This window comes from Felis catus, chromosome C1, assembly GCF_018350175.1.
Source record: "Felis catus isolate Fca126 chromosome C1, F.catus_Fca126_mat1.0, whole genome shotgun sequence".
Lineage (NCBI taxonomy): Eukaryota > Metazoa > Chordata > Mammalia > Carnivora > Felidae > Felis > Felis catus.
In genome coordinates this window covers 13140509-13162500 of record NC_058375.1, presented here as the reverse complement: position 1 = coordinate 13162500, position 21992 = coordinate 13140509, and the positions used below count along the sequence as shown (strand labels likewise).

At 57.9% G+C, this 21992-nt stretch overlaps 1 protein-coding gene and 1 long non-coding RNA gene across 3 annotated transcripts in view; one reads left to right on the top strand and one right to left on the bottom strand.

Annotated features, from left to right (window-relative positions):
- Positions 1 to 21992, bottom strand: part of IGSF21 (immunoglobin superfamily member 21) — a 236864-nt gene that overhangs the window by 57361 nt on the left and 157511 nt on the right. For both annotated transcript variants that reach the window (XM_045035175.1, XM_023258215.2), the window contains exon 3: positions 20560 to 20681. In XM_045035175.1, coding sequence (XP_044891110.1) covers positions 20560 to 20681 — 122 coding nt within the window. The remainder of the gene's footprint in view (positions 1 to 20559; positions 20682 to 21992) is intronic.
- On the top strand, positions 16869 to 19911 carry LOC123379490. The gene is made up of 3 exons (XR_006583956.1): positions 16869 to 17603; positions 17979 to 18133; positions 19715 to 19911. It is a non-coding gene; the product is annotated as an uncharacterized LOC123379490 (long non-coding RNA).

Sequence of the window (21992 nt, the reverse complement as noted above, 5' to 3'; positions counted from 1 at the left end):
ATTCCTTGGTTCCAGGTGGTTCCAGGTGAGCCAGTTTGTTCAGCCTAGGGTGTGGACGGACCAGAGCAAACATCCCCCACCACTGAGGTCCCTCTCACATGGTGCTTCACACTCCCCTGCCTTCACACCAGCCACTGGATGCCCGCCTGGCTTTTGTCTGTACTGTGCCCCCCAACTGGAAAGCCTTCCTCCTGTTTCTTTGGCCATTTCCCACCAAGCATGGCCTCTGATAAACCGCCCAAGCCCCTCACCCTCCTGTGCCTCTGTCAGCCAGGCCAGGTGGATGCTTGGGGACTCCCAGGGTCCCCACCAGGCTATGAGTGCCTCCCACAGTTCAAGAAATGTGTCTCATTGCAGCTGGAATTCCAAGCCGCTCTCCCGGGCCTGATGCATCATTGGCGTCTGTGCAAAAGCTTGCAGAGAGATAGGGCGGCAGAGGGTGAGGACCAAGGCTTTGGCCTCAGATCGCCCCGGCTGTCATGACTCTGCCAGAAGTCATTCTCTGTGTGGCCTCAGGCAAGGCACTTGCCTTCTCGGATCCCCCATTTCCTCGTCTGCAACGTGGGGTCCATGAAGGATGACCCTCACGCGCGTATTATGGGGCTTCCACAAGTTCACGTACACAGAGGCCGGAGCAGAGGGCCCAGCCCACAGTCGCGGTCACGCGCACTCAATAAATGTTAGTACCATTATCACTATTAATTAGGTGTGAATCATCTTTGTCCCTGACGGATGACCTGCTACCCTCCAAAGAATGAGTCAAGTCTCTAAAGGTGGAACGTGGCAAGAGACAGCAGCCAGGCTGGGCTGGAGGAGGAGGAGCAGGCGGGCTGAGGCGGACTAGACAATGTCTTTGTTAAAAAAAATAAAAAATAAAAAATAAAAAAAATCGGGCTACGTTCACGGGAAGGCACATGCATGAGAATAGGTTTATCAAGGTGGTTTTCAGTTCCACTGTAATTTAAAATAAATAAGTCAATTTAATGTGTATAGAGTGAGTTATGCCTTATTAGGGACACGGTGAGCTGAGGAAACTTGGCCAAGGCGAAATTTGAGAAATTGGCCCCGGCCGCGAGAGTAATTACGGCAACACTTTAGTGCAGTCCTGCCCGATGATATTTTCATTCTGTCTAATTTATTAGTTTATTAGCTTTATGGTGAACGTAGAAAGTTAGACCACAACACGGGTCTAATTTGATCAGAGCCAAATTTTCACGTCTTCCCGAGATGGCTGTAATAAGGCAAGAGACCCCTGCTTCGGAACCATTTCCAAGTGTTCCGGAAAGATGCAGGGCAGAGTTCCAGGCCTCTGGGTACTAGGGGTGCAAATCAGGAAGCGACAGAGGACCCGGGTCCAGGCAGGGCGCAGACTATCTGGTTTTTAAATGCCAGCGCCTCGGCTCTCCGGTCATGTGACCTCAAGCACTTGGGATGCGTGGGTCTCAGTTTTCCCACCTCTGAAATGGGACCAATAGTGATTCCGACCTGAATGGTAACGGAGAGCCCTGTGTAAGCAGGGCCTGTGTGGGGTTGGTCACCACTGTCTCCCTAGAGCCCAGCACCATGCCGGGTCATCACAGGCATTCAGTAAAGGTTGCTGGGTGAGTGTGGCAAAGGCTGACGTCCGTGTAAGGTGCTTAACCCATAATCGTCACCCCACTCCAAGCCTTGGAAGCATTCTTACAAGGTAGGTACTGTTATTATCGTTAGAGGGGGGAAACTGAGGCACTGTCTAGGGTCCCATAGCCAGGGTGGCAGGGCTGGGATTCAGACGCCAGGAGCCTACCTCTAGGGTGACCCTATCATGCCATCTCCTGTCTTCAGGGTTCCTTATGTTTTGGCTTGATTATTTCTAACAAAGACTCAGTTCCATGACACCCTGGAGGTGTCGAACTTGAACCCTTTGATTTGGAGCCCAAACCCCGCCTGAGCTGGCCGCCTCTTCCCTCTCCAGCTGCCATGCTTTCTGCTTCCTCTCTCCCTCCGAACTCCTCCCCAGGCCCCTGCTTCTCTACCCAGGCAGTCTCCGCGCCGGCCCCACCCAGCACCCAGTAGGTCCACTCAGTTCAACAAACGCCTTTGAGCCTGCTGGGCCAGCCCAGGACAGTGTGGGGAGGGGGGGCATGGGGATGGATAGCAAAGCTTCTTGCTCTCAAGGAGCCCATGCCCAAGTTCCTGAGCACCTACTGTGCGCCAGACCCTGAAGAGGGAACTGGAGATACAGAAAGGGAAGGGAGGGTCCCTGCATCTTACGTATGGTCTAAGGGGCTTCACGGATGGGGTTGAGTATCCTGACATGGGGAGGTTCTCCTGGACTATGAAATCACGAGTCCTTATCAGAGAGGGGCAGGACGGTCAGGCTCAGGGAAGGAGAGGTGACAACAGACGAGCAGGCGGGAGCCACGTTACCGCCACAGGGGGACCGTAAGCCCAGGCATGTGGGCCCTTCTAGAAACTTCAAAAGGCAAAGAAACAGGTTCTTCCCCGGAGCTCCCAGTAGGAGCTGACCCCCGATCTTAGCCCAGTGAGACCCATCCCAGACTTCTGACCCCCCGAATTGTAAGATCCTAAATTCGTGGCATTTTAAGCCCCTGGGTTTATGGTGATTTGTGGCAGAGACGGGAGGAAAGGAATGTAACAGCCACATGGATGGAGTTAGTTGCTATCGCGTGAAAACCCCACCAAGCGAGATCTCGTTCCATTTCCCAGCGGCCACCCTCCCGGGGGCAAGCGGGTGCTCACCCCATTCTATAGATTCAGTTGACTCGCTTACTTAACAAGTGTTTATCGATTGCCCAGGAACCTTCCAGGTGCTGGGGATGGAGAGGGTGAGCAAGAGAGCAGAGGAGTCGTGATCTCTAGAGGACGAGGGAGACAATAACCAGGCAAATCTATAAGTAGGTATCACAACACCGGGAAGTTACATAGATATATTCTATGGGGGGGGGGGAGGGGAAAGGCAGAGTAGAGATGATGATGGGGATGCTGTGTTAGGCAAGGTGGTCAGGGAAGGCCTCTCTGCAGAGGTGACAGCTGAGCAGAATCTCGGATGGACCGGAGGAGGGAGCCACGTGGACATCTGGAACGTTCTAGGCAAAGAAACTGATCGCAGTTGCTCACCTGGGTTTGAAGACCAGGGAGGTCCTACTGAATTTGGCCTGGGCAGGTTCCCAGGGGCAGAAATGTGTGAGTTTGGCCTGGAAGGATTGTGGGGGATGTGACAGGCGGGGGTGGTGGGTGCCGTTTCTGCGAAGTCAGGTGAGGGAGAGGCACGGTGGCTGTTTTAAGAAATGGAGTCACCCCTGTGGCTGGACCAAGGGCAGGAACACACAGGATGTAGAGCGTCTAGAACTTTCCTTCCCTGCTGGTGGGGCTGTGAAAGGGGCAGTGTTGTAGGCTGAACTGCGTCTCTCCAAAATATAGGTCCACATTATAACTCCTGGTACCCGTGAATGAGTTGGTATTTGGAAATAGGGTCTTTTGTGGAGGTAACCAAAGTAAGATGAAGTCATACTGGGTTAGGGCCCACTGGAACCCACCCTAATTAGCGTGGGCCCTAATTTCTACTGTCCTCAGCCACCCAGCTTGTGGCATTTTGTTACCGCGGCCCGAGCAAATTGATACAGGCTGCTTCCGCTGAAGTCGAACACCTGCCTTCCCTACCTTCCCGAATCTCCTCTCCTGGGGATGCGTCCGAGAGAAGCCCAACTCTCACGTTCAAAGCGACTGCCCTTGTCAACACTAGAAGCAACAACCCCAACGTCCCTGCGCGGAAGGACAGAGCAAGAGACGGTAATCGATCGGCACCACGGTGCGCTACGCAGCAACGAGAAAGGGTCACCCGCCCACGCGCGCAGCCACGCAGACGAACCTCCCAGACGGCACGCCGAGCGAAAGGAGCCGGACGCCGCAGGTGTCATTCTATTTACGTGCGAAGCAGGGGCGGGAGAAACTAGCCCAAGCTCATTCGAGAGTTCGAGTCCTGTGTCCCTCTTGGAAGAATACCGGTGGGACGCTGGAAATGTGCTACGTCCTGATCTGTGCCGGGGGCGGGGCGGCTGGGTACATGTGTGTGATTCCCTGAGCTGGACCCTCTACAGGAAGCACTTTACTGTGTGTATGTCTTCACGTAAAAGGGAAAGAAAGCGATGGGGATCCCCAGGGTAGGGCCTCAAAAGTTTTACAGAGGCCTCTGGAGTTGGTTTTGCTGGTCTCCAAGAGGCTGGGGATAGAGGGATGCTGAGCAGAGGGCGAGGTGCAGGCAGCCGTGGGCAGGACTGGGAGTATTTAGTGGCATCCAGAGAGGATTGATGTGTCCAGCACCGCCCCCCCCCCAACCACCACTTGGCCCAGAATCAGCTGGAGCCGCTGGCAGGGCCTCTATGTGCCTGTCCCCACCCCGCTGGCATCACAGCCTGGGCGAGCAGGGGAGAAACAGAGCAGAGAGAGGTAATGATGCAGAGACAGCCCGGGCTCTCTCCCTCCCCTGCCAGCCTCTCCTTATCAGCTCGCTGCTGCGCCCCGCTGGGTGCTCATCAGCTCCCTCCCTCCCAGGGCGCCCTGGGGTTTGCCATCAGACCTCTGCACCCGCCCGCTGGCTGCTCTGGGACCTAGCCTTTGTCACGAGCCTCCTCCATGGGCAAAAAGGCCTTCGGCAGCTGGCTAGAGGCAGGGGATGGAACACCACCCTGCGTGGGGCTGAGCATCCTGTCACGGGAAGGGTGGCAAGTGCTTGGCCCCACAGCCCCACAGCCCACGGCCCTGAAGGGGCAGGCAGCTCTGTGCCCCCCATTCTGGTCAGCCTCACCCCAGAGCCCGGCCCCTCCCCAGAGGCTGCGCTCAGATAAGTGAATGAACTCACAGGCCGGTGGTGGTGTGGTCTCGTTCGGAAGGACAGGGGCCCCGCCTGTGGACTGCCTGGGTTCAAATCCCGGCACGTACTTAACCTGGGGCAAAACATTTGAGCGTTCTTGGCCCCTCGGTTATCCTATCTGTGAAATGGGACCAGTAGCGACATTTTCTCCAAGGCTATGAGTTTTTACCAATAACGTGCATGGGCTTGGCACCCAGGCGGCCCCAGCCAAGTGCTTGCTGTCATAATTAGTGTGGCGGCTACAGAGACAAAGGCCACAAAAGTCACCTTTCTGCTTGGGAGCCCTTTGAGGACCTCAGACCCACAGACAGAGTCTGTGGGCGTCTCTTCTTTCTCAAAGTCTCATGAGGGGGAGAAACTGGGGGTGGGAGCAGGGTTCGGTGAGGGTGGCCCTGGCCCAGCCTGAAGCCTGCTTCAAATTCTGGGCGGTCCCTGCAGGCTGCATGGGTCCCGGGTGTGGATCTGGGCTCTGCTGGGTCCACACATCTCAGAGGGTCATATCGGCCATCCCCCTGCCTTCTCACCGCACTCATGTCAAGCCAGAAAAGTGGGCTTTTTCTGCCCCTTGTCAGAATCTCCAGAGGAGGGCCCCCAGGCAAGGTGGGAAGGGGGGAGCTGGGGCTGTGGGTGTAGAGGAGACAGCACCCTCCAGGCAGAGAGCAAGCACCCAGGTGGAGGCTCCAGGTGCTGGGCCTCTGACCCCTCCCCTCCCACTGCCTCCAGACCCAGGCAGCTCTCATACACTCTCCCCACATATGGGCAGCCTGGGCATGGAGAGCCCCCGCCTGCATGCCTCGGGCCTCCTGCCCATCCCAGGGCCCCACACGCGGTACTGGAATGGTCTCTTTTCATGTCTGCCTGGGCCTCAGTCTCCTCATCTGTAAAATGGGGCATGAGGCACACAGCCTGTCTCCTGGGGTGACGTGAGGCTGGAATGAGAAAATCCATGTAGACTATTCACTCTCTCTCTCTCTCTCTCTCAAAATAAATAAACTTAAACAAACAAATAAAAAATTCCTACAACCTGGGCATCTGGGTGGCTTAGTTGGTTGAGCATCTGACTTTGGGTTTTGGCTCAGGTCATGATCCCAGGGTTGGGGGATCAAGCCCTGCGTCAGCCATGGAGCCTTGCTGAGATTCTCTCTCTCTCTGTCCTCCCCTGTTGATGTTTTCTCTCTCTCTTTCTCTCAACAAAAAAAAAAAAAAAAAAAAAGAGAATTCCTACAACCCTCCCCACTGCCAAGGGTGATGGGGTCCCGTATCCCCATATGCCAAGCCTCCTGGGGCATTTAGAGCACTGGCTGAGAGCCCAGTGGCCTGCTTCTCCCCTCTCATATGGCTCGGGTACTCACCTGCTGTGTGACCTTGGGCAAGTCACTTAACCTCTCTGAGCCTCATCCTTTCAGCTACAAATGGGGATAGTAATAGCACCCCCGCCAAACTGAGGATTTGCAAGTCAACGTGTGTGAACTGCTTATAGCAGTCAGAGCTTGACAAACACTGGCCTTAGCTTCACTATTAGTCCTCAGATCGCAGGGCTCTGGCGGTATCATCACTCTCGTGGGGGAAGTAAAGGTCCAGGGAAGTTAAATTAAAGTGCTCGAAAGCCCCCGGCAGGGTTGGCGAGTGGGGGTGGGGGGAAGAGTTATGACTGGCTTTGGTCCCATGGTCCCCACAAAACACTCAACATGCCCAGGAACATTAACTTAGCAGGGGAAAGAGAAAAAAGAAAAAAAAAAACACACGACCAAACAAATGCCCTGTCAAGGAAGGAAATATGTAATCAATTAACCGAGCCTCCCCAAACCTCTCCAAATAATAATTAGGACTGTCAGCCCAGCTCACAAGGAAACTGCCATTGCAAGGGCCCGTCGCTCCCCTGAGAATCCGGACGTGAAAACGCAGGACCCATTGGGTGCCGAGGAGGGATCCCGGCACCTCTCAGGACTCTGGGCTTCCTGTCTCCCGGGCCCCAGCCTTGGCTGTGCACGGAGACCAGTCCCCCTGCGGACTGGGTCCCCCTCCTGTTCCCACCGAGAGTACAGCAAGGAAGGGGCAGGTAGGGATAGAGCTGGGAGGGATGCCCATCACCTAGTGCTCCCTCCCATTGGTGCGCTGGAAAAAGGACGTTGGGGCTCAGAGAAGCCGAGACCCTGGCCGCTGCAGACGCGCGACTAGGCTCCTGGGCTCTTGTCTCAGTGCTGGGCTGTGGTCTAATAACCCGACCCTCTGACCGGGAGTTCACGTCTCTGTATAAGAAGTATTTACTGGTCGCTGACTACACAGGTGCCTGGCATCGACTGGACACCACGGGAACAGAGGAGAGCTGGAAAGACCAAGCAAAAGGGAAACCACGTATGCAGATACATAAAAGAGAGAGTTGTACTGGAGAGTAGTCAAAGCCATGAAGAGCAAAGAGCAAACAAATGGCAACAAAGGCCTGGATGGGGGGAACCCTTCAGATGGGGGATCAGGGAGACATCTATGCAGAGGTGACAGCTGATCTGAGACCTGGGATGGGAAAAGAGTGTGCTTGGCAGAGGAAAAGCCTGAGCAAATGTCCTGAGGTAGGAAAGGCCGAGGTGACCAGAGGATGGCCAGGGAGCAAGAGGGGTGGGCCATGAGGCTGGCCATGTGGTTGGGATCACCTGGGATCTTGTAGTCCCGAAGCTACCAGAAGCCAGGATCCTCTCCCAAGCGAATTGGAAAGCCCTTGCGGGGCTTCAAGTAGCAGGTGCCATGATCTGAAAGCTCCCTCTGGCTGCTGGGGGTAGAAGGCACCTGGGCAGTGAGGGGTCCAGAGGCGCAGAGAAGGGACGCAAGCTGTCGGGAGCCGGGAAGAAGAAGCTAGCACTCGACTGGACGCCAGGAAGCCTGGGTCCTGGCTCCTTCATTGCTACTGGACTGTGTGACCTGGAAGAAGTCACTCAACCTCTCTGGTTGTCTCTTTGGCTTTTTCTGAGATGAGAAAGACCTCCCTGGCCCGCAGCCTTGTTGGTGCTACTCCATCATCTTGGCTGTGGTCGGTGTTATCTGCAAATAGACTCGTGTCTATTTCCTACAAAAGGCCAATGTCCCTCCCCCCCCCACCCCCCCGCCGTCTTCTCACTTAGTTCTCTCCTGGCAGGTGTTGGGTGACGCCTTCTCCCTGAGTCTACAGCTACCCAGGGAGCCAGCTGGGCACGCTTCCTCCGTTCACTCATTCTCTCCCTCCCTCCCTCCCTCCCTCCCCTCCTCCCTCCCTCCTTCCCTCCCTTCCTTTCCTCCCTTCCTTCCTTCGCTCACTCACTCATTCATTCCTCCATTCATTCCGGCACCTGCCATCACTTCAAGGCTGCTGCGAGCTCAGCAGTGCGCGCACGTCTCCTGCCCTCTCCTTGCCTGACTGAACTTCCAGGACCCTTAGGCTCACCAGACCTTCCATTCACCGTCAATCCCCCCCAATCCTCACCTCCTGAAACAAAATTACCTTCCGAGGCACAGAAGATTCTCCCAGAACCTGGGAACTTTATTAGGGCTGCAATAATATATTAAAGAGGAGGTCTGAATCACCCGGAGCAAAGTCTAATGTGAAGAAATACCGCGGCGACAAATACTTTGTTCTGAACCGTTTACTAAATTAAGTCTTTCCTGGACATTTTTAGCCTTCAATTTTTTTTAATACTAGTAATAAAGTAGTTGCATAATTAGTAATAAAGCTGACAGCCCAGTTACTGATTTTTTACTTAGAAGGAAAAGGATAATGTGTGTGTGTGTGTGTGTGTGTGTGTGTAGATAATTTCTAACAGCCCTGGTTGTCTGACTGCAGATAGAGAAATGATTTGCTATCTCAGCAACTCTGCCCCGCGGGCTGGGGTCGGGGAAGGCTGCGCTGAACTCTGTGGAAACGGTTGTCTAGGCATCAGAAGATGAGCTTTGGTTGCCCAAAGCTGTGTGACCTTAGGGAAGTCAACCACTGTCTCTGGTCTTTTGTTTTTCTCACCTGGAGAATGAGGGGGTTGGGCTGGGTGATGCCCGAAGGCTCCTGGCAGATCTGCCCGGAGTCTGGGAGGGGACGGTGACTTTCAACGGCATCTGTGGGTCCTATAGTTGTACCTCTTGACCGAAACCTCTCCCCCGCCTTGTGTTTCCATCCACCTACTTGCCATCTTTGCTCAGGGGTCTCGCAGACATGCTCACCTGGCCCAAACAGAACTCGGGAATCCTGTACCCGTCCCCAGCCCTAGCAGGTCCTCGCTGGTCTCCCCATCTCGTCTTGGGAAGGAGCCCCTCCACCTACGTGCTCTGGCCATGGTCCTGGAGGCCGCGCTCAAGCTCCTGTCCCTCTGACGGCCTCCACTTCCAGTCCATTGGGTTTCCAAGCCCTTCCCCCACCACTTCCGCCCCCTCGGCCTGGCCAGCCCCGCCCCTCATTTCCTCAGCTCCCTGCCTCCACTCCAGCATCCTCCCCGGCAGCCCAGGCAGATCTTCCCACAGCCCCAAAGTAGAAACGGGATCAATCTCAATGACTCCTCCTCACTTCCGGAATACAATTCAAACGCTAATGACCCAGAATGTTCTATGACAGCGGCTCTTAAACTTGCCTGCCTATGGGAATCCTCTTGGAGAACTTTGAAAACCTGATGTCTGTGTCCCCACCCTCTTGCCCTCAAGGTTCTGATTCAACTGCTGAGGCTTGGCCTGGGGGTCAGGAGTGTGCAAAGCTCCCTGGGTGTTTGTAATGGGGGCTGCAGACCGCAGAACTGGGGTCACCTGGGAGACGACCAGAAACACAGCATGGCAGGGCTCCCCATACCCCACCCCTCCACTGAATTTGACCAAGCAGGGCCTGTGCGCAGTCAAGTTCAAGAGGCTCCGTGAGATGTGGCCTCATCTCCCACACTCCCTGCAGTGCCCTTTGGCACCCCAGCCACTCGGCTTCTCTCTCCTCTTCAATGACACATCAAGCTGGCTCCCAGCTCAGGCCCTTGCCCTCCTCTTCTGCCAGAATGCTCATTCCCTGACCTTCATGTGGCGGCTTCCTCTCTCTTCCGGATCCCAGAGAGACCTCTCCCCCAGCCCCTCCCTGTGTCACAGCCCTGCGAATGTTGGCTCCATGGGCACAGGGACCTTACCTCCCTTGTTCACCTCTGTCTCCTGATGTCCACGGGTCACAAAGAAACACTTTTCAAACGGCAAATGAATAATTAGGGCGAGCCTTACCCAAGGTGGTTGAAACATTATCGCGGTGCGTGGGACACGTCATTGGAACTATCCCCTGCCTCCAGCCCCAGGGTCTGTGTGATGTGAGTCTGCAACTCCTTGTGGTTGATTGTGGGTGGTGGCACTGACTCTGGAAGGCCCTTCGTAAGGACGGCTTGTTCCCGGAGGAGGGGAGGGTTACCCCAGAGGCCCCCATTCCACCGGCACAGGGGCTCAGCCCCATTCACTGGGGAAGCCCCCCAGGGAGGAAATTTCTGCTTGACGGGGAAGCTCTCCCAGCTCTGGGGCTAGTCACCCCCCTCTGGGCTGCTTAATCCCCATAAATAGGGTCTGAGATCTGCACTCTATAGGTTGTCGTTAGGGTTTAGGCAAATGATGAATGGGAAAGAGTTTTGCTGACCATTTGAAATAATAACTCCACATTTGGATAACCTGTCAGATCGTTAATTTAACAAATCTCTACTGACATCCCGTGCTGGGCACTGACGCTGTAGAGATGAAGAAAGGAATGTTCCCTATTCTTTTTTTTTTCAACGTGTATTTATTTTTTTGGGGACAGAGAGAGACAGAGCATGAACAGGGGAGGGGCAGAGACAGAGGGAGACACAGAATCAGAAACAGGCTCCAGGCTCTGAGCCATCAGCCCAGAGCCTGACGCGGGGCTCGAACTCCCAGACCGCGAGATCGTGACCTGGCTGAGGTCGGACGCTTAACCGACTGCGCCACCCAGGCGCCCCGAATGTTCCCTATTCTTAAGGGACAAGACCCATCCTGGGTGAGTGGAGGGGCCACAGGCGGGGCACCCCCTATTGCAATACCCCAGTGCATCACCAGAGGGCAGCAGACAGCTTTGCAAGCATTTCCCTCCCCAGGGGGACCGACCTCTGAGAGAAGGGCGCGTCCTGGGAGCCCCAGGGGCCTCCTCACGGGTCTGGGCGCAAACACAGAGTGGGGGCAGCGGGTGGAGGAGGCTGCCCAGAACTAGCTGCCCGCTCGGCAGGGCACATCTCGGTCCTCCGCATCAACTCTCCACCAACCCCAGACCCTACGTGGAGAAGTGCTCCTGCCCTTGTCAGGGAACAAGAGAAAAGAGGGTGGGCCCTCCAGGCGGGAAGAGAGGATCCTGGGGAGGCTTGAGCTGAGGACGCGGCTGGGGCGAGAGGTCCCTGCCAGCCTGGGCTGCTCGGGGCCTGGGTGGCGGGGGCATCTGTGTGAGCCGCCCAGGGCCCCCTGGCGCGGGAAGAGAGGCGATGCGCCGCCCAGCGTGCTCCCGGAGCACTGCCACTGGCCGGGCCCTTCTGCCGGAGGGAGGGGGCTGGGGGCGGTGCCGGGAGGGCTGTGCGAGGCCTCAGGAGCCCGGCTCCCAGAGGCCAGAGCAGGACTGGCCAGGGCTGGGAAAGGAGGGAAGTGGGGAGCTGCGTGACGCCCAGGACGAGGGGCGGTGGGGGCGGGGGCGGGTGTTGGGAGGAAGGCCACAGGGCAGGGGGAGGGGCCTGGGGGGGGAGGGGTGCAGGAGGCGTGTCCCGCTTGGGCCGGGGAAACATGCAGGTTAAGGGGATCTCTGCGAGTCAGTGGGATTGACACCAACAGCTGAGCAGACGGGCGGCTCCTGGAGACCCACTTCTGGAGCCGGGACTGGGCATCACTTGGTCTCCTTGGCGGGGGCATCCAGGGGCCTGGAACTGCCAGGCAGCAGCTATTTTTAAAGTGGAGACTGACTCTGGCAGCTTGCTACCTGGAGGCACCAAGTATCTTGGGCCACAGATCCAGTGTGTGTTGTGTGTGTGTGTGTGTGTGTGTGTGCATGTTCATCATGTGCACGGGGGGGATGGACACATCAGGTTGCATGTCCTTACTAAGTTCCTCAGTCTCGAGTGCCTGGTGCTGGTCCTGAGTGGGTAGGCACTCCGTGACTGTGTTGAACGAGCCTGCCCCCGACCGCCCAGAGACCCAATCTGGCCGGGTGTGTGAACCCAGACTTCACCATGTGTATGCTGTGTGACCTTGGACAAGTGACCACACCTCTCTGTTCTTCTGTGCCACGACCGACTACAACAGGATTCCATGAGTCTGAGATCTGTACTCCCCGGGATGGTTGTTAGAGTTAAAGCGGATGCTGGGTTGGAAAAAGTTTTGCTGTTTGAAACGATAATTCCACAGCTGCCAGTCTCTTGATTCGACAAACCTTTACCAAGGCCCTGGGTCCCCCTCGTAGGCCCTGTGTGCCAGGCACTGAAGACCTAGAGATGAACTAGGGAGGGTGCCCGCCCTGAGAGACAGGCCCAGGAGGGAAGGCTGAGGGCCCTGCCCGTGGGTCTGACATGGACACGGGTCCAATAACTCCTACTCTGACTGGTACACTGGGGGCAAGAGGCCTGGGGTTGGGTCAGTAGGGCTCCTTTGGGGAAAGTGCCAGGGGCTATAGGGAGGGCACCTTGCTCCTGGGCCCCCTTGTTCCCTAGCCAAGGCCCCGTTTTCTGAGAAGATTAGCACAGGGCCACGCACACACCAGCTGTTTCCGTTCCCCTGGTAACTGTGCCAGCCGGGCATGGAGGTGTGACCCGGGCTCGGGAGCTGGTCGGTGCCTGTGAGGTCACTGGCTGGTCGACTATTTTGTCACCTTCAACCTGAACGAGCCTGGCCCCTGGGGGCCTTAGGACAACCGTTTGCTGGCCACCGGCTATCAGCAGGACCTAGATGTGTCTGTGCCTTGCCTCTTCCCCCTGAGTCCTCTGGCCCCAGTCTGCATATGGGAGCAGGTGGAAGGTGTTGTGTGGAACACAGATGCTGCCAGAAACTTTATCCGGAAGACTTTTAAAAAGACGGATTCCCCGGGCCCCGCTCCAGAGGCCTTGAATCAAATTCTGTCTTGGTGGACCCAGGAATTGGTATTTTAAAAAAAAATTTTTTTTTCAACGTTTATTTATTTTTGGGACAGAGAGAGACAGAGCATGAACGGGGGAGGGGCAGAGAGAGAGGGAGACACAGAATCGGAAGCAGGCTCCAGGCTCTGAGCCATCAGCCCAGAGCCCGACGCGGGGCTCGAACTCACGGACCGCGAGATCGTGACCTGGCTGAAGTCGGACGCTTAACCGACTGCGCCACCCAGGCGCCCCAGGAATTGGTATTTTTAAGCAACTCCCAAGGCGATCCTAATGCAGGTGGTCTGGGGGCGGGGGGCAGCTTGCTGCTGGGGCCGAGTGGGGGTGGGGGGTGAGGAGTGGGGGGTGGAGGGAGGGAACCTTGCAGCCCAGGCTCCGAGTGCAGGGCTCGCGGCTGGAAACGCCCCCAGTGGCCGGGAGGAGACCCCTGGGTTTCAGATGGGGACCCGGCTCCCGCTGGGGCTGTTCAATCCAGATGCGGATAAGAGGCATGATCTGTTGTGAAAAAAAAACTGAAGAAAAGGGCTCAAGGTTATCCTCACAATGTCACTCTGGCTCTTTTGCATTCCTAGAGGCTCACTGGGTAGGAGAGGGGAGAGGGTTTCCAGTGGGTCAAGAACGGGGCGAGACCTAGCACAAGCCCAGCACGTGAGGTACTCGGCGTGGATTTGCCGAGTGGTCAGAGGAGCGAACAAATGAACCACCGTTTCGTGTGCTATGTGAATCCTGGCGAAAAAAGATGCACGGCTCATGATAACATGCAGAAAAGGACAAGGACGCGATGGGACTCAGACTCTCGGATCAACCAGGGTCCGACGGCCCTTTTCTCTGTACGGAGAGTGAAGGAGGAGCTTGCCCTGCACCTTCGAGATGAGTCTGCAGAAGGGCCAGTTACCTTCCCAAAGGGAAGCAAGCCCCTCTGCTCTTTGGATCAAACCGTGCATGTGTCTAAAAACCAGCACGGTGTTCCGTTGAACAGATCCCGGGGGCCTCCTCTCCTCTGCGGTCTCTGCCTGCCTGCTTCGAGTGGTCCAGTCCTCAGGTCCAGCGCCTCCCCTACCCCCACGCTTTTGCCCAGGCAGTGCCCTCCGCCTGGAGTGTCTGCAAAACCTACTTCTGCTTCTAGGGCCACTTCAAACGCCACCTTCTCTGTGATTTCCCCGGTCTCTCCAGCTCTGATTCATCACCGCATTATATCGGAATCTTTCCTATGACAGCCATCACTTTATTACGCGAATGGTTAGCTATTTATCTCCGTGTTTTATCTCCCCTTTCTCTCCCTTCACTCCACAAATATTTATTGTTCCTCTCTAAAGGCCGGGTGGGGGTCTGGGGTTACTGAGATGGAAAAGACAGAGCGGAGCCTTGGGGGAGCTTCTGGGCAAGTGGGGGTGGGGGTAGGGGCAGGCTTTAAGCTCCGAGGAAGCTGGGGCCGCGTTCTGACTGCCTCTGGGCGCCATGCCCCAGCTCTGTGCCTTGGATGCAGCAAATGTTCAATACGCGCTGTCTCGAAGTCATAAAGGAAGTGGCATTTCTTCCCGCGTCCTTTCTCCTCCAGGGTCTTCTAGCATTCACTTGATTTCTCCCACATCTCCCCCCTCTGATAAATATGAATCAGGGAGGTATAACTGTGTACTCGCGTTCTCCACGAAGCCCCCAGGCTTCTCCCCACCCACCCAGCTGTTCTCCGCCTCCTGCCGCGGCTCCAGGGGACGGCGCACGGGTTCACGGGAATGGTAAGCAAACCTTGGAAGCAGAGCTGGCTCTCTGGCACCCCTTTGCCTCCTGGCCCCTGCCAGTCCCATGCCCTCTCCCAGCTTACTCAGACTTGGGAACTTAGTCCTGAGCAGAGGCTCATCCGGGGAGGGCTTTGTCTTCCTTCCCGGACATCTCCAACCCGCCTTCCACTTGGCAACGGGGGTGAGCTTTACAAGATACATATCACATCAGACCATGACCTCTGGTCACTTCAGCGGCTTCCAGGACACTGAGAATGAATGCCAGCTTGCCCCCTAACTCCGGTCACCCGGCCGTCCAGTAGCCCCGAGATCACGTCACGCTTCCTCACCTCAGGACCTTTGCACTTGCTGTGCCCTCTATCTGGAATGCTCCCCCTGCCACCCCAACCCTGCCAGTGGCTTCTTTTTGTCCTACAGATCGCTGTTTCGATGTCACCTCCTATGAGACACCTTGTAGCCCCGCCTCCACATAGTCCGTTATTCTCGTCCTTCTCCCATCCAAGTACTAACCAGGCCCGACCCTGCTTAGCTTCCGAGATCAGACGAGATCAGGCGCGTTCAGGGTGGTATGGCCGTAGACTGTTCTCGTCCTTCTCTATCATGTTACCTGATTTCCTTCACACACTCATCGCCAGCTGTCAATATTTTCCCTCATTCTTTTAAACGTATTTTTATGGTCTGTCTCTCCTCACCCCCTACACCGTCAACCTCACAAGAGCAGGTCTGATTATGTCTTGCTCACCATTTTATCCCCAGCACTGTCCCTGACATATAGCAATTGCTCAATTCCTTGGTGATGAATGAAGGACGAAAACGTTAGAGAAGGAACGGGGGCCTGAACTGCTCCCTCCTACGTTCATCTCGCAGCAGGGACAGCTGCGGTGGAAGAACGCCAGAACTCACCCACTCCACGAGCATCTACAAACTGTCTTCAGTGTGGTGGGGGTGGGGTGGGGGTGGGGGCGCTGGGCTGGGGAGACAGTGGGGGAAGGCCACAGACCCAAGCCCTGTCCACGGGCTTCAAGTCCAGTGGCAGAAGCAGACTTTGAACTCCTAGTTGTCAGGGCCGGGAGTGTATGGGGGGGAAGCACCCTAGGGTATCCGACCCAGTCTGGGCGGTCAAGACTGGCTTCCTGGAGGAGGTGGGGTTTAAGCTGGACCCGAAAGGATGCTCAGGGCCTTGGCAAAGGGAGGTGGGCGAGGTGCGGGAGGGGCAGGAGGGCACTCAACCCCTTGAGTCTAGATTTCCTAGACAGCAAAGGCTGCTTGGAGCTCCCCACGACATCCTGAGCAGACGGAACGGGACAGGGGAAGCAGTGGATGCTGGGGCACGGGTGGGCGCGTTCTGCAGGGATTAGTGAGCTTTGCCCACGCGGTCTTCCCCTCGGTGGGGGGACCCATCCATTTGCTCCAGCTCTTCTTGGTCTGGTGGAATGGGTGAACGGGTGAACGGGGGCCGAGGCAGGGCCTGAGAGGGCAGGTGTGGAGGATGGCCATGTGCAGGAGGCCAGCTGGTGGGACTGTCACCCACTCAGGGCGGCCCCTGAGAAGCAGACCCTGTGACCAAGGATTCCGGAGCCAGTGGCCTATTTGGGAGGGTGTCCCAGGAAGCCAGGACGGGAGGGAAGAAGCCGATACAGGTGCATCCCGGAGGCTATTGTGGGCAGCCTCTCAGCCTCAGTCCTGCTGGGGAGCTCGAGGGGACAGCGAGCACCTGTCTGAGTGGTCCCAGCCAAGGGGCAGGGGGGCCAGGAGATCCATCCAATATCTCCCGTCGGCCGAGGCTGCTCTGGGGATGCTAGTTCTCTGGCACACCCACCCCCACTCCTCGAGCAAGCTGAGTGGGGCTACGGCTGCCTGAGAAGGCTGTCGAGGGGTCAAGGGTGTGAGTGGGTGCGGACACCTGCCACATCGCCCGCGTCCCTACTGGGATGGCTCCTTCCCATCCCTCAGGCCTTGGCCAACCATTTGGATGGCACCCCAGCACGAGGGTCCTTCCCGGGTCTGCACCCCGCTTGCCCCTCATTCGAATTCACACCTTTGCGGAATATGTGCTGAGCCATTCACTTATGTCTCACTTCCCTTGTTTACTATCTCCCCCCCCCCCCACGAGAGTTTAATTCCCCGCTGGATTCCCCAAGACACCTTCTACCATGCCAGGCTCCTATTAGGTGCTCAATTAAAACGTCCTCGGAAGGAAGGAATTACTGCCAATTCCAAGCTGGGAAGTTCTGCATTCTGAGGCTCATTCGACAGACATGTGATAGATGGGACCTCGGGGGCACTGGGAGGGGCAGTGACTTGTCCAAGGCCATGAACCGGGGTGCTACCCCAGGCGGCAGAAGCCCCATCACCCCCACCGGATGCCCGCCCCTCCGGGAACCCCACCAGCGGGCGGAGACGCTCTGGGAGTCCCTGGGGCTCCTTCCGCTGCCTGAGAATTGCTCTCTGCCAATTCTTGGTCATCCAGGCTTCCTTCTCCCCCTACTTTTCCCAAAAGCTGAAGAGCAAGCAGCTCAGACAGCTGTGGAGCTGGGACTCTTCTCTAGTTGAAATGCATTAATTTGTAAATATCTTCATTTATATGCAAATGCGGAGTCCCCGCGCCCCTCCGCCAGCCCTAATGGGGCCCTGCAGCCTGGAGACGCAGCCTCCTTCGGCGGCTGCTCCGGCTGCTCCGGGCTGCCGGCAGCTCTCCGTGATCCGATTAGACTCTTTCCTTTCCTTCTGCTTTCGCTTCCCCCAGGCTCCTCGGTGCGCTCCACCTGGGAGGCCACCGCCGGAACCGAGGCTGGGGAAGGAAAGAACACTGGCCACGAGTCAGCACTGCTGTGCGACCTCGGGCAAAAGTCACCTCCCTCTCTGGGCTTCCGTTTCCGTCAGGCGTGAAATGGGCAGGGCAGCAAGGTGTGGGCACAGGATGAGGTGGCTTGGGATCCGATGGGGTCCGTGTCGTTCCAGCAGGGAACCCTGGGCCTCGCCGAACTTTGACCCCGTCTGTAAACCAGGGCTAGAGAAAACAGCAAATCTGCCTGCCTGTACAGGGTTGTTCGCGGGGATTAGCAGAGATTCAGGGCGTATAAGGCGCCTTTATGAGATGTGAGGAAAGGTGTTTTTTTTTTTGTTTTGTTTTTTTTAATGGTGGAAGAAGGAGGGTTTTTTCTGGGCAAGAACAGCAACACGGAGCCATCGCTCAGCGACTGAGGCAGCGCTTTATGTGAATTAACCCGGGGACCCTCCCAAGGCTGGAGCGAGCTTCTTACTGTTGTCATTGCCTTCTAGAGACTGGGGAAACTCAGGCAGAGTCCCCAAGCCCGAGTGACACTAACGCAAGGTGGGCGGAGGGGCAAGGATTGGAAACTCAGGCCGCGGGACAGAACTCTCCCTTAAACCCCACAAGGATTGTACGAAGCAGATCCTACGAAGTCTGTTGACAGGTGAGGAGACTGACACAGAGAGGGGTTAAGGCCCTCATCCAAGGTCACTCAGTCGGGAGTGGCTGAGCTGTGTTCTGGGAGAGGGTGGGGGGTCAGGGCTGCTCTGGTGGTCCCGGGCTTCCTTCTGGGTGTAGGAATCAGATGGGGGGGGGTTGGAAATGATGGGACAGGCTGTGGGGGGGGGTGATGGTAAGCACGTGGGGAGGGCGCAGAGGGGGTGGGGGTCTGGGAAGCGTCGGGGGTGATCTGAATGTGCACTTGCCCCAGCATCATCTGTGGTTCCCAGAATAGTTGTTTTCTTGTCCAAAATGAGTTTTTCGTCCGGACTGTAACTGGCTTGTCTTAGGTGTGCCTTAATACCTTAAGGCGCCCCAAATCCTTTTTGGAAGCAGGTCCAGGGGAAATCATAAACGTCAATAAAGGCATCTGTGCGGCCATTTGCCCGCCGCCTCCGTGTCCCTTCGCGCCCACGTGCTCACCAGACCTCCCCCCGCAAGGGCGGGCTGGTTCTCAGCTCCTGGCACGGAGCCCGGAGAGGAGGGGGACCCAGAAAGGTCCCACCTTCCGGCTTACAAAGTGCGGAGCAGAGGATCACCTGCCAGGTTCCCCGTGCCGGGCTGGGTGAGCCCTGGGCAACCTTCCCGTCCCATTTTCTTATCTTACCCGCGGGAAGACTGAGGCTCAAAGGGACGAGGAGCATACGCAGGGTTACCTAGCCAAGGTGCAAATTTCACTGTGCACCTACTACGTGCCAGCCCTGCACACTGCTGCCTTCTGCCTGGGCACTGGGCAATGCATTTGCCTGTGTTGTGTGGAAAAACACACATACACGTGTGTGTGTGTGTGTGTGTGTGTGCAAGACTATGCCCGTTCAGTGCCAGTCTTTAGCTTTTCACCAATGCAGCAGGACTCCCACCCCTCTCGGGGAGCCGCCTGACATTGGGGTAGATTTGCTCTGCTACGGTGGGGGGGTCGTCGGAACAAGGTGTCCTGCAGGAAGGCGTCTGCTTGAGTGGGTCCTGAAGCCTGGTGAGGAGTTTACCAGGTCGCCAGAGGGAGAGGCACACTGGGAAGTGAGCGTTAAGGGTCCGAGATGTAAAATAGGACCGGGGCCTTTGGAAAGTGCACGAGAAGGGTGTGGGGGCGTGGCTCCCACACACCTAGAACACGGCAGCGCATGGGATGGGATCTGCTTCCTTCTGGAAAGAGGGTAGGGGTAGAGATATTAAGTATCTCTGTCCCCGGGGACTCTTCCTCCCCAACCTGCTGCCGCTTCCGACCTGGGGTCCAGTTGTTTAGGGTCGGTTTTGCTTGCCAGGCAGGGGCCTGTGGGGACTGGGAGAGCGTATTGCACGGGCTTCAGGACCAGGCAGAACTGGCTCACATCCCAGCCCTGTCCTTCCCGGCTGCGGGACTTTGGGGAATGTGGCTCACCCTCTCTGGACCTCGGTGTCCCCACCTGGAAACTGGGTTTGGAAAACTCACTTTGCGGGACTGCTGGGAGGAGCTGGCTGGGGAGGCCGACGTCGAGGGGCATGTGGCAGAGTGGGGACGTGACCCCTTTCCTGCTCTTCCTTCCAGGGCACGTCCCTCTAGGCACCGGGTTCCCTTCTGCAGCACAGCCCCCAGCCCTGCCTTCCAAGCCCATGGAAGGTGACCCAGAGAACCGGCAAGAGCATCGCAGGGCAGACAGGAAAGGGCTGGGGAAGTGGCTCCCAGCCCCCGGCCCCCAGCCCCCGGCCTCGACCACTAGTCCCTGGCTCCTGGCCCCCAGCTCCCGGCCCCCAGCTCCCGGCCCCCAGCCCCTGGGCCCCGGCCTTAATCCCTAGCCCGTGGTCCCCGGCCCCCAGCCCCCAGCCCCCAGCCTCGACCCCCAGCCCCCGGCCCCCGGCCCCCAGCCCCCGGCCTCGACCACTAGTCCCTGGCTCCTGGCCCCCAGCTCCTGGCCCCCAGCTCCCGGCCCCCAGCCCCTGGCCCCCAGCCTCAACCCTTAACCCCCAGCCCCCAGCCCCCGGCCTCAATCCTTAGCCCCAGCCCCTGGCCCCCAGCCCCCGGCCTTGACCCCTAGTCCCTGGCTCCCGGCCCCCAGCCCCTGGCCCCCAGCCTCAACCCTTAACCCCCAGCCCCCGGCCCCCGGCCTCAATCCTTAGCCCCAGCCCCCGGCCCCTGGCCTCGACCCCTAGCCCCCAGCCCCCAGTCCCCAGACCCCGGCCCCCAGCCCCCGGCCCCCAGCCCCTGGCCCCCGGCCCCCGGCCTTAATCCCTAGCCCGTGGTCCCCGGCCCCCAGCCCCCAGCCCCCAGCCTCGACCCCCAGCCCCCGGCCCCCGGCCCCCAGCCCCTGGCCCCCAGCCTCAATCCCTAGCCCGTGGCCCCCAGCCCCTGGCCCCCGGCCCCCGGCTCCCGGCCCCCGGCCCCCGGCCCCTCACCTCACGGTGGACTGGTACACCAGGTCCTCCCTCTTGCGGTAGTTCTCCATGTATGAGTAGTTGGTGGAAAACATGGCGTCGAAGGTGAAGATCTTTTGCTTGATGGTGCCGCCGTCCGTCACCTACAAGACAGCACAGAGGCAGCTACAGGGGAGCGCTCAGCCGGCCTCGCCCCTTTCCCCCAGACAGGGCGCGGACGGACGCAGGGACATTGGAGATGCAGAGCCAGGACGCCCGGCCCCCGGGGGCCCTGGGCAAGGCCGCCAGGAGACAGGTCACTGCCATCACCAGAACGCTCCCAGGTCATCCCCACTCTGCTGATGTGTAAGCCGAGGCTCTGGAGCAAGGGGACTTCCCAAGGTCCCACGCCGGGAGGGAGCATAGCTGGCCCTCCTCTCTGACAAGAATTTCTGGTAAATTCTGTAAGGGGTAGGCACAGAATGGCAGGGGAGCCCAGGCAGCCCCCGTCTGGGGATAGGATAGTCACAGAGGGCTTCCTAGAGGAAGGGATGTCTAAGTTGCCTTCTGAAGTGAGAACAGGAGACAGGCAGCCTGGCAAAAGGTGGGAGAGCTCTGTAAGCAGAGGAGACAGCAGGAGCAAAGGCCCTGTGGTAGGAAAGAGCAGGTATGCTCAGGGAAAGAGGATTGTGCTCAGCGTGCCCGGTAGGCAAGGGACCTCAACTGTCCCTGCAGGCGACGTGGAGGGGGACACCTTGGATTCCATTTACAGCTTCCTTCAGGCCGTAAGGTGACGATGGTTGGAGGGGCCTGTCTGGGGGCAGGGGGCTCTTAAGAAGGCTGGGGAGAACCCACTCTGCTGTCACGGGGCGGAGGGAAGAGGACAGCTTGGGGGCTCCCTCTCCTCCAGCTGCCCTGGGGACGGGAGGGAGGTCACGAGGCCCCCACCTCCCCAAGCACACGGAGGCCCAGAGAAGTCAGGGGACCTCCGGAGGGGACAAGAAAGCCTATAATGGAAAACAAAGGCTGTTCCGGTGCCCAGCTGCTCGCGGCTGATTGAAAGCGGGACCCAAGCGTCCCGCGCTCCAGCTCGCCGCCCGCCGCATCCTCTCGCCTGCGCTGCCTCCAGCTAATGAAAGTGTTACTCCACAAAGCAGCAAGGTATGTGTTGTCACTGTTTCAATTATTTATCTGTTTACTCGGCTGCAGTTTTCCCTACAGTTTTCCGCCTGCGTCAGCAACTCTATTATAGACCGGGAGCTTGCAGCCTCTCGCTGCTCAGCTGGGCTCCGCGCTAACAGCCTGCGACCAGGGAGGCCTCATGCCTGGGCCTGGAGAAGTGGAATTAACTCCCCGCGGCTCTGCATGCTGGAGGCAGGGGGGGCCGGCTGGGAGGGCTTTCTCCAGGGGGCTGGGCTGGGGGGGACCCTGGAAGCTGCTTGGATCTGTAGCCTTCCTGGGAGCCCCGGCCTGGG